Source organism: Etheostoma cragini, chromosome 4, assembly GCF_013103735.1.
Source record: "Etheostoma cragini isolate CJK2018 chromosome 4, CSU_Ecrag_1.0, whole genome shotgun sequence".
Taxonomy (NCBI): domain Eukaryota; kingdom Metazoa; phylum Chordata; class Actinopteri; order Perciformes; family Percidae; genus Etheostoma; species Etheostoma cragini.
In genome coordinates, this window is record NC_048410.1 from 27,147,933 (window position 1) to 27,160,298 (window position 12,366).

The 12,366-nt window shown below is 38.4% G+C and overlaps 2 protein-coding genes across 2 annotated transcripts in view; one reads left to right on the forward strand and one right to left on the reverse strand.

Annotated features, from left to right (window-relative positions):
- Positions 1 to 1,873: 1,873 nt before the first annotated feature.
- Positions 1,874 to 6,059, reverse strand: LOC117943449 (hornerin-like). The gene is made up of 2 exons (XM_034869588.1): positions 5,587 to 6,059; positions 1,874 to 3,483 (listed from the first exon to the last, which is right to left on the reverse strand). The coding sequence occupies exons 1-2, from the start codon at positions 5,678 to 5,680 to the stop codon at positions 1,874 to 1,876; spliced, it is 1,704 nt and encodes a 567-aa protein (XP_034725479.1). The 5' UTR covers positions 5,681 to 6,059.
- A 4,972-nt stretch (positions 6,060 to 11,031) lies between these two features.
- Positions 11,032 to 12,366, forward strand: part of LOC117942691 (DNA damage-regulated autophagy modulator protein 2-like) — a 6,214-nt gene continuing 4,879 nt past the window's right edge. Inside the window, exon 1 of the mRNA XM_034868293.1 lies at positions 11,032 to 11,265. The gene's annotated coding sequence lies outside the window, so the exon portion shown is untranslated. The remainder of the gene's footprint in view (positions 11,266 to 12,366) is intronic.

Genomic DNA, 12,366 nt, shown 5'->3' on the forward strand with positions numbered 1-12,366 from the left:
CTAGCTGAGATGATAGGTTGGTTGACGTCCGTGGTCCAGTGGTCTGCTGTGGTGCTGGGTCTCCCTGAGATGATAGGTTGGTTGAAGTCCGTGGTCCAGTGGTCTGCTGTGGTGCTGGGTCTGCCTGAGATGATAGGTTGATTGACATCCATTCTCAGCTGCCTGACGAGTGCCAAAGTCCCAGAGGACTCCTGCCCTCCTAAAACAGACAAAACAGTGAGTAATGTTGAACACAGCTATACAATATTGCACTGTTGGTAGGTGTTTTGTTGAGTTTGGCCTCCAGTGACAGAATGATAAACAGTGGAATAATATTCAAGAAGATTTCTGTAATAAATATAATCCACATGTGTAAAATTAACTTATCACTGCTTTATGTCCCTGCTGGTGCTTCTGTAGTACGCCACGGCAAAATCCATTGCAAGTTCCATTGTGTTCTTATAGAGAGATTGGTGCCAGCTAGGCACAACGCTATCCTTGGCGTCACACACTGCTCGGAATTGCCGTTGTACACTCAAAATTCAAATTATTTAAACTTTGACCTTTCAAGGCACGACCAATTTCAGAACGTTCCTGCGCTGCGCTTTGCCTCTCTGCGCTCTACCTCACGGTTTTGCTACGGATCCCGTGTAGGCGGCTTTAGTGAGGGGATTACTTACTTGGCCAAGTGAAAGAAAGGCAACCACTGCTCTTTTGCTGTACTTGTAGTCATCCCAGTCCTGTGGTCGTCCATCCTTCTCTTCTGGTCCAGAGTAAACACCTAGAAAAATAAATGACAGTATAACAATGAGTACGATTTATTATGCCTTAACTATTCAATAAGTGAGATTACTGTTAATAATTGTTAACTTACCTCTGGTATAGGCATCTACAGCTATGTTAAAAAGCCAAAGAACAACAATGCTTAACCTTACATTGCTCCCAATAGTCAGGCTAGTGCCTTGCACGGTAGCTTGCTGCCATTAGCGCTACATACATGAAATCCAATAATAACTAAATAATTTATTTGATATAGCCCGTTTTACAGACAGTCTTGAAGTGCTTCACATGAGAAATATTTTTTAAACATTTGATCCAATAACAGACAAATTAACAAGAAGAAAAGAAATTAAATACCAATGGAAATAAAAAGATTTACAAACATGAGCCAAAAGCCAGTTTAAACAGCATCAACTGCTTTTAAAAAGCATTAACAGAGACTGCATATCTTTAAGCAAAGTCCCCTATTTTCCTTGAACATATTCAATTATTTGTTGACTTACCTCTGGTATAGGCATCTGTAGCGTAGCTTAAAAAGTGATACCTTGGGCAAAACACTGAACCCCATATACTTATTTGTTTTGTTATTATTTTATTGTTGGAGTAATGTAGCTAAAGCACTGCTTGACACCATGTTGTGTTAATACACCATCAGGGCCATATTATGGTTTGTTGTAAGGTATTGTAAATTATCTATTGTTTGTTATACATGTCTGTTTGTTTTTATTTTTAATATGACTGCCTCATGGGTTAAGTGCCCAAGACAAACTTCCAACATGGCGGGACATTAAAGTAAATCTTGATCTAGTGTGTGAATGAAAGTGCTACATAAATGCAATTAATATAGGTCTCACATACTGTACATTACCATTAAAGCTAACTATTAGTCAAAAGAGAAAATAACCCTGATGCTAGATGCTACCTGAGTCATAGCCAACCCAGCAAAAAAACATGGGAAGAATACGTAAATCTTTGCCAGCCTTCAAGATTACAAAGAGATAATCCTGCTTCCAGATATGTACAAATAGGCCCTGGTGCAATACTCTACCAAAGGAGTTATCTACCCTGTTAGACGCAAAGGTTTTCCAATCCTGCAGCAAACAAACCCAAACTCCTAATCTGAGTCGCTATCTTCACTTCCACGCATGTTATCAATAGGAACCATCCAGTATCTCCTGAATGTGGAGGGGCAGAGGCCTGAAGAGGAGCGTGCAGACTCGCTGGAGCTGTCTTCCCTTCTTCTGTCTGTGGAGAGGCCGAGGCCTGAAGAGGAGCGTGCAGACTCCCTGGAGCTGTCTTCCCTTCTTCTGTCTGTGGAGGGGCCGAGGCCTGAAGAGGAGCGTGCAGACTCCCTGGAGCTGTCTTCCCTTCTTCTGTCTGTGGAGGGGCCAGAGGAGGGTGGTAACTCATTGAGGCTGTCCTCACAACTCCCCTTCAGCCTCTTCATACTTACCTGCAAGGTGTCACTCTCTTCCCTGCTTCTCTTTGTGGAGGGGCCGAGGCCTGAAGAGGAGTGTGCAGACTTGCTGGAGCTGTCTTCCCTTCTTCTGTCTGTGGAGGGGCCGAGGCCTGAAGAGGAGTGTGCAGACTCGCTGGTGCTGGTTTCCCTTCTTCTATGTGTGGACGGGCCGTGGCCTGAAGAGGAGGGTGGTAACTCATTGAGGCTGTCCTCACAATTCCCCTTCAGCTTCTTCATACTTACCTGCAGGGTGTCACTCTCTTCCCTGCTTCTCTTTGTGGAGGGGCCGAGGCCTGAAGAGGAGTGTGCAGACTCCCTGGAGCTGTCTTCCCTTCTTCTGTCTGTGGAGGGGCCAAGGCCTGAAGAGGAGTGTGCAGACTCCCTGGAGCTGTCTTCCCTTCTTCTCTCTGTGGAGGGGCCGAGGCCTGAAGAGGAGTGTGCAGACTCCCTGGAGCTGTCTTCCCTTCTTCTGTTTGTGGAGGGGCCAAGGCCTGAAGAGTAGTGTGCAGACTCCCTGAGGCAAAGGTGTGACCTTTGAGAGGCTGAGGGACAACCATATTCAGGTTCTCTCACTTGCAGCGCAGGAAGCCCGTGCAGCGTACCACCAAATGGGAGGTGAAAGAGTGGCTCACCAGTGGGAAAGGAAGGACGCGGTGGTTTAAATTGGTGCCAAAAACTTGGAGGTGGGACGTGCTCGATGAGAGGGGAGGAAGGTAGGATGTTGACATCATCATGAAAACTAGAACCATCACTAGAACCATCACTAGAACCATCACGACAACCTTCACTATAACCATCACTATAACCATCACTATAACCAGCAATATAACCAGCACTATGACCAGCCCTATAAGCATTACCAGCACTAAAATCATCACAAAAACCATCACCATAACCATCTCTAAAACCATCACTATAACCATTACTATAACCATAACTACCACTACCACTACCACCATCACTATCAACGTCACCATCTCTACCAACGTCACCATCACTATGACCATCACCATAACTATCACTACAATTTTCAGCATCCACTTGCTCCTCTTCCTCTGCATTCTCGTCCTTTTCCGACATGGAGCCATACCCAGGATCTACAGACCAGTAAGGCCACTCGTCTTCATCCTCTGAGTCTTCATCCACCCACTCCTGAAATTGATGTTCATCTTCTCTGAGAGGGGGAAAACGGTGACCAATGTTATACTCACCTTCCTCTTCAGGGAGGCCAGGTTCTGCAGGACGTGGTAAGTTGTCTACACTGCCTGAGGGAAACAAAGATCAAACGTAAAACTACTTGTTTAACTCAGATGTTTAATGTGACTTCAAATGATAAGGAGTTCTCATAACATTCATTATTTGGATTAAATTAGCAACAATTAAAGTTAAAATAAGCACAGCATACATATGGAGCTAGATTTGTTTCTTTATTACATGCAAAAAAGTAAACATGTAAAAATAAGGATGAGAAAAAAGGTTGTCACGCTGATAGCAAAAAAGCATTTTATGAGAGAAAAAAACTATTTTGAGAGTAAAGGTTTTCATATCAATAGCAAATATTTGAGACTAAAAAAAGTTTAAATATAAATTTGAAATGTTTAAAATTATTTCTGAGAAAAAGAAATTTCTCTTAAAATACTTTTTTTAAACTCTCAAAAATGTATTTTTTCCCATCAGTGCGACATTTTTTTTCTCGCTCTCAGGGCCACGTTCCTATTGGTCAATCTGGCGATCACTGTCTTGAATTTTTTTTTCACACTGAAAACTTCCCTCAAATATTTTTTTTTCTCTCATAAAATGCTTTTTTGCTATCAGTGTGATCATTTTTTCTCTCAAAACCTTTCTCTTTATTTATTTTCTCGCGTGTAATAAAGAAAAAAATCTAGCTACATACATACATACATACATACATACATACATACATACATATATACTGTACATACATACAGACTGTACATACATACATACATACATAAATATATATATACTGTACATACATACATACTGTATACATACATACATACATATATACTGTACATACATACATACTGTACATACATACATACATACATACATACATACATACATACATACATATATACTGTACATACATACATACATACATAAATACATATATACTGTACATACATACATACTGTATATACATACATACATACATACATATATTCTGTACATACATACATACTGTACATACATACATACATACATACATACATACATATATACTATACATACATACATACATATATACTGTACATACATACATACATATATACTGTACATACATACATACATACATATATACTGTACATACATACATACTGTACATACATACATATATACTGTACATACATATATACTGTACATACATACATACTGTACACACATACATACGTACATACTGTACATACATACGTACATAAATGTGTCATAAAGTCACCAACAGACAAAAGGCTATACCCTTTATAACAGTTATGCCAAATATTGTGCAGTTTTTCCTCAGTTATTTTTAACAGGTGAGGTGACGACATGAGAATTAATTCATGCTGCATTCATATTAAAATAAGCATTATTTACTATTCCTGCTCACACTGGAAAACTGACCAAACTGTTGATCCGTCAAACTTGAAAAAATTACTGTTGACTTGATATTACATTGTATTCAGATATGTGGCTTTTACGCACGGAGCGCACAATTCAACTGCCAGACACAGAGGTCGAAAGAAACGTGGATATATATTATAATAAAAGAAGTCAATATCATTTGATAAACTTTAAAACTTTTTAAGATTTAACCAACTCAACAAAGAACCTGCGCGTTCCAACCACACACATTAACGTGACCTGGTTTGATTACACCTGCGCGTGCGTCCTCACCTCCCGACGTTCGATCCTAATAGTTCCATCGTCTCCATGGTGCTCAACTTAAATACTTTTTTTCGCATTTTATGAATTTTGGCCCAGTCGCCATCTTTGTTCAGCAAATTCAATGTAGCTATATTTTGTAAGATGTTTTGCCCTCAAACTGAAATAAAAGTGTTTTCACATCCATCCACTAATTGTTGATACATTCCACACATGTCCCGCGATATTAAACACACGCTGTCTAGCAAGTAATATTTTACCGGATATCATTTTTTGTCAAGTAAAAGTCTGTTTTAACATCTGTTTTTCCAACAAGCCTAACGTCAATGGCTTTCCACCTTTACTTTCTAAACGTGACACCAATTTCCACAACGTTATAGCTACTGATAAAGATTGGCTATTTTAATTGAATACATCAATGAATCAGAGATAAGTAGCCTAGGCTAGACTTCTAATAAAAATAAATCTAAAAGTTGTCTTACCTTGTCTTGCAAGCATGTGCCACCCATGGATGCGTCTCCTCGGAAAATCCTGGAGGTGCTCCTCGGGTAAACCACCAGGCGGACGACCAGCCATGTCCAAGCTCTTCCTTTCACCACAATAGTAAGTGATTCGGAAGTTGTGTTGTTCTTTGTTGTTCTTTTATTTTTCCAAGTGATCAGTTTGCAGTATGTTATCTCCAGCGGTTTAAAACTCAAGAGTTTGTTTTCCACAGGTTCGATTTGCATGAAGCCCAAGTCAAAATGCAAAGCGAGAAATTAGAATGGTCTGCAGCCCTTATATAGGCTCCTCGGATCGTCCTTCTGTTTCCATGACATTAATTGACGTACACGCCTGCGTTTGATTGGCCAAATGGCCACTAATGTATTTTACAGGCTAGCCTACTCATTTTTATTTTTCAGTGAAATGTTTCACCATCACTTGTTGTTTTCTGATATTCTAAGTTATTACTTAGGCATTGTACACCTTTTACAACCTGTTTCAATAATAATTAAAAAAATATGTCATTATTAGATCAAATTAAAATAGGCTTTTAACAAACAGCCTAGTTTTAATTTAAAACTAGGAAGAAAACTTCAATGAAGAAGTAGCAGTTCAGTTTAAATCCCAATGCAGCAAAAATAAATGTACTGTGCGGCCTTTTAGATAATACTTTAGAGCCTCAGAGCCTCAGGATACCTACATTATACTTCATCAGATTAACTCGCACACAATTTAAAAAAACGGCTTGACTGAACAGGTGTGAGTCTGTTGCAGGCAGCTTAACCATGGTGTTGTCGTCCTTTTTGTGTATACAACCCTTGTCCACCGGGTTGAAAATGACCCGCCTTCACTAAACCCCTAAAATAAAGCAGATTACTTAAATTGTGAATGCCAAATCTTAGGATGAAGAAACCACCTGTAATTGATAACAAAGTGTGTGAATATCTGAATATCTGAATTTTTCCTCTTCTCAATGAAAAAACACCACATTTATTCTGTGAAGACACTAGTTGTTTTTATACAAGCTCTGTCATTATGATTTCCTTTAATAAAGTCGAGATTTATAATAAATATTATTATTTTTTAAGGTGCTGCATATGTGGTTAATATTCTTGTATCAAGTAGGCCTACTTGTGGCTCTCTGCATCCCAAAGACTAGATCCAGCCTTGACTCAGGACCTGTTTGTGTGTGTGTGTGTGTGTGTGTGTGTGTGTGTGTGTGTGTGTGTGTGTGTGTGTGTGTGTGTGTGTGTGTGTGTGTGTGTGTGTGTGTGTGTGTGTGTGTGTGTGTGTGTGTGTGGCCCTAAAATAAACCTGACATCCAGTTGGTGATGGTCCTGGAGCCAGACTCCTTAAGCAGGCTGTCTCAATATGATCTTCAGGATATTGACTGACATGCATACATATTAGTTCCTATACTGTGTGTCAATAAATCTCTTTTTGCAACATTAGGTACCTCTGGGTATCAAGCCCCATTGGTCCGGACAGGTGATTTTGAAAGATCCAGCTACCTTATCACTGAAGAAACTTGAGATTTCTGCTATCATGTGGTTTTGTAACTACACAAATTGCTGAAATCCTGGATGTATCAGTCAGTACAGTGAAACGGCGATGCAGGTATGAATGACAGTTGCATAGCACATACACAATTTATTTTCCTCAGATTACAGGGCTTATGTTTAGGGCTTATGTTTTCAATTATTTTAGTCAAAATTCTGTGTTCTTATTCAGTTTATTTACTTTCAGTGCTTGAAGGTAACGTTTTCCTGAGTGCACTGTTGATACACCTACAGGCTTTAGTAACAAAATGACCTATTATGACGCAAATGTAGCAAAGTTAATGGAGCCACTAAATTAATTTTACGGTACACTGTCGAGCCCTGACATGATTTTTTAATAACTATACAGTCAGTGGAATTGATAGACACTGCTCATTTGAGCTAGCTTTAGGTATCAGCAGGTCAAAATAAACAGGAATGAGCCAAAAGTCAAATTATGCACAAGGATTAGACATTTACGTATCTGACACAGTTGGGTCATTTTGAGCATCAAAAAGTAATGGCCATATTTTTGCAATTTAAAATTTAAACATTAATTTTAGTGTGGTCTCTTTTTGCAAGGTGTAGTTTATTACTGAAACTGTTATTATTATTATTATTATTATTATTGCTGTTATCTGTACCAGAAGTTTTTTTTTGTAAAATCACATTCAGTCAGTGACTTGGGTCTTCGTGTACGGTAGGTATGTGCAGGTGAATGAATTTTAGTGAGAATAAAAACTTACTTAATAATTGTTAGTCCTCTTACAGTACAAGCTTTATTCTCAAAATTTTGCATGCATATGTAAAAAGAAAAAAGTGGTCATACCATTGTGAGCTACTAGTGGATCTGATTAACTTAGAGATCAGAATAAACAAGCACATATCCTGCACTGATGTATGTTGTTAGGATGAGTTAATAAAAAAAAAATTTGCGTAATGTTTTTCCTATTTTGCTATTGAGCTGTAAACAGATGTTATGAATGTAGGTGTCTAATTTCCCCAGTTATGTTGCTTGTAATTATGAGAATATGATTGCTGTGTCTGTTTTGTATTACTGATTAATCGACATTACCGTACATGACAAATCGTACTTTAAATACACCCATGTGTTTTGTACAGGAGCAAGCGTAGAACCCTGAATTTATTATGTAATCTAATGCGGAACACAAATAACCTCCTTTTTTTCCATTTTTGGGTGGAGAATAGTGATCCATGGTGGAATATGTGGCTTCAGCAGACTGATATTGTTTTTGCAAGCTTCAGACAATAACAGAAGTAGCACTGTGTTTTGTTCTAGCCACTGCTAATTATGGGGTTCCTCCTAGGATAAGGTGTGACTATGGGGGAGAAAACAACAGTGTTTGCTTCTTCGTGTACATTTACCGTGGATCAGAAAGGGGAAGTACCATACAGGGACGAAGTGTCCATAACCAGCGGATAGAGAGGCTTTGGGGAGATCTTTGGCGTGGAATGACAAATGTGTACCACCAGCTTTTCTCTTTCCTTGAAAGTGAAGGAATCATTAACTGTACAAATGAGCTGCACTTGTGGGCATGTTTACCTGTCACGGATTAACCGGGACCTGGATCTTTTCAGGCAACAATGGAACAATCATGGCTTGCGCACTGTTGGCCACCATACACCACATCAGATATTTGTCTGAGGATTGTCTTCAAAGGCAACCACTCACAGCCAAGGCAGAGATTTTTGGATCCGACACTGCTCAACAAGGTGCACCTGCTGCAATTCCTGCTCTGAACTGGCAAGAAATAGTAGCAGTTCCTGCTGACCAATTCAGTCCAAGCCATGCACAGATGCAACAACTCCAGGATGTGGATATTCTGGCAGGACCTATTGGTAGTCTAGCCATAGATACACTCCAAAGTGTAATTGACATTTTGGAACAATAATTTTATGTTCAAGTCACAGCCACAGCTGTTTCTCAGTATTGTTGCCTTGTGATAGGTGATATCGTGCGTAGGTACTTTACTTGAGTCTTTTCGAATCATGCCACCATCTACTGCTACCCTACATTTCAGAGAAATATTGTACTTTTTACCTCAATACATACATCTGAAAGTTTTAGTTACTTAAAAACATTGGGAACGTTTTGAACCTTTATCAGTTTTTAGAGATTGTTTTGTTATTTAGAAACATTTTGTGTAACGCCACAGACATCTGTATGCACTGGCTTTTCTTATTAATGGTACGAAATAAAAACATTTGTCATGATAGCATATCTCTGTGGGTGTTGTCAACTTGAAAGTGTTAGATTTATCCTCTGTAATATTGTCCATTTGCTAACATTGTATATTTAGGCAGCTTAATAGTATTGATGTCAGCCATAGTGCACACTATATTTTAGACAAAGCTTTTATTTCTCAAAGTATATACACACTAGCCAATTGTAAATATATAAAGAAAGCTTGTACAGAAAAAAATATACAATAGCTAAATAACCAGGAACCACCAAAAGCTAAACAAAAAAGAAAAAATAAGAAAGAAAAGAAGTGAGAAGATCCTTTGCATGTTGAATGTTGGCAGGCGACCCCCTCACCAGGCTTACAGAAATGGTTTAACCCTACTGCTCAGCAGCCAATGGCAGCTTAGGACGCTCACCCATTCAAAATGGAGTAGCGACCAAATGGCTCAAATTAACATAGAATTGACACGTAAACATCACGTTGTCTACGCGTTGTCTACGTGTTGTTTACGCACTGTTTACGCATAATTTACGTGTTGTTTACGTGTATTTTCAGTGTTGTTAACGTGTGAAAAATCGGCGCGTTGTTTGCGCGTTGTTTGCACGTTGTTTGCGCGTTGTTTGCACGTTGTTTGCGCGTTGTTTACATGTTGTTCCGTGTTGATTACGTGTGAGAAATCACGTGTATTTGGACTGTTTGGCTTTCCATATCACACGGACGTATGGATCACCACCACATCGCTTGCGTAGATCGCGTTGACTCTGTAACGGCCCGTGAGGAGCCAAGCGAGTCCACGGACCCCAATTTGGGAACCACCAATTGTCTCACACATTAGTTGTTTTTTTTACAGAAATCACCTGTAACAACAGCCAAACCATTTCAGGTGACTTGTTTTGTCTTCATGTGTATGGACAAGAAACAATAATCAGTCCGGTCAACATATGGTCTTAGGCACGAAGGGTCAAATATTCTCACAACAGCTGTCAAAATATGTGACCCCTTGTGCCTAAGACCAGATGTTGACAAAAGTGATTGTTATTTTTTGTCTATACATAAAGTATGAAGATAAAATAAGTCACCTGTAATGGTTTGGTTGTTATGTCAGGTGAATTTTGAAATGTTCAAATATATATAAATTTGTTCATGGGGAAAATTCACAATGAGTTCACAATCAAATTATTACTTGGTTATTGATCATTTCCTTCCGCAGCTCTTGTAGATTAGGTAACAGCCTCATGCTGCTGACTTAGTTTTATTATTATTTCTTTCAGCCACATCCTCATGATTAAGTCTACTCTGTGATGTTTATTAGGAGCTAACAGAATAAACACACACACAGACACATATATCCTAGTTTCTTTATTTAGATTTACAATTAGACACTAGTCATTCAAAATGCAATACAGTCTATATCTCATGTCTATATATATATATATATATATATATATATATATATATATATATATATATATATATATATATATATATATATATATATATATATATATATATATATATATATATATATATCAAATGAAAAAACACAATTTTAAACTATCGGGGCTGAACCTTCATTATAAAGTTGCAGTTTTAGATGATGGCGTCAGACTCTTAACGAAGAAGTCTGTGTGATTAAGCTCAACCTGCCCAGTGACAACAGCGCCCCTACAGTCACAAAATACGATGGTCACAGAATTTGGTGTTACACTGGCAGCGCATGCGTACTTCACTCTTAACTGGACTCAAAACAGCAACACTGTGACAACTTTTAAACATTTGTTTTTTAAGTCAAAGTGTGGCTCACGACCCGTGCGTTACACCGAGGATTGTTGACGTTCGACAGAGAGCTGGACACCAGAGTCCGGTTTGAAAATAAGTGATTAAAGGGTTTTCTGGAGCAGGAAGATTGGGGTAGGCGGACGTCTCGAATAACGTGAGTGACATTACGTTAATAACCCGATTTTATGCTGGTTCACATGATGCTACTTCCTCATTGTAATTTAGCCATATGGTCCAACCAACACATACAACATCCAAACCTTTTATATATATCGTTAACGTTAATGTTGGTAGGTGAAGGTTATTGTCTCGTAGCTAACGTTAGCTAGCTAGCTGCTAGCCATAATCTTTGTGATTTGAAATTTGTACAAACGTAGCTAATGTTATTGCGTATTCGTTAACCGGGTTTAAGATCTCTGTAAATGTAGCTAACGTTATGTGTAACGTTATAGGCGTGCTTGTACATTCAGTATTCGGTTTCTAATGGTAAAGTAAAAGTGAATAAATGATATTTTGCGAGACGTGCGAACAGTTTTTTGAAAACGTGTAAATTGCATTTTTTTAAATGGGGTTTGGTTTGTGGGGCATTCGTTCCCTATCAACGAGAATAACAGCGACAGCAGCTAATTTTACAGACCTTTGTTCTGACTTTTTCTGTTTCAGTTCCTCAGGGAGAATACAGTGACTTTTCTAAACAGTTTTTTCACTCCACAACCCTATTTATAACATTAAGTTTTAGGTAACAAGTCCTAGGTGAACCTGGTTGGAGGAGCTTCTTTCTAGGCTCATTTGGGATTGTTTTAGCCTCTCAAGAAGTCCCATAAACAGATAACGAATGAATGAATAAGTATCTAATATCTGTCCAAGTTTTACTCAGTCTCTAATAACTGGTGTTTATACTTCTGTGACAGATATTCAAATGCTAGTAAAGTTATTTTGACCGGTGTTGCACCTTTTATGTTACCCATCAGATTCTGTGATCTCAGTAGAAATCATGTTGCTACCACATATGTTTTTATTGAAGTCACATACAGTATTTTACCAAAAATGAGACCTCCATAATAGTATTATGACAAATTCTGATTGCAAAAATAGTCAGTTAGTTTCCCAAAATAATAGTCAGATTACAGTGATATAAAGCAGAAAAAACAGCACATTATCACCATAGAGAAACAGCATCTAGAATGGATTGAGTTTTTGATAAGTGACTTAAACTTATGAAAACTTGATTTAAATGGAATTCAGTCTGTAGATT

Excerpts from the sequence above, each read along its gene's own strand:
- LOC117943449 (XM_034869588.1), bottom strand. The coding sequence starts at position 5,680 with ATGGCTGGTCGTCCGCCTGGTGGTTTACCCGAGGAGCACCTCCAGGAT. Across the intron at positions 3,484-5,586 it reads GCACATGCTTGCAAGACAAG|GCAGTGTAGACAACTTACCA; the intron begins GTAAGACAACTT and ends TGTTTCCCTCAG.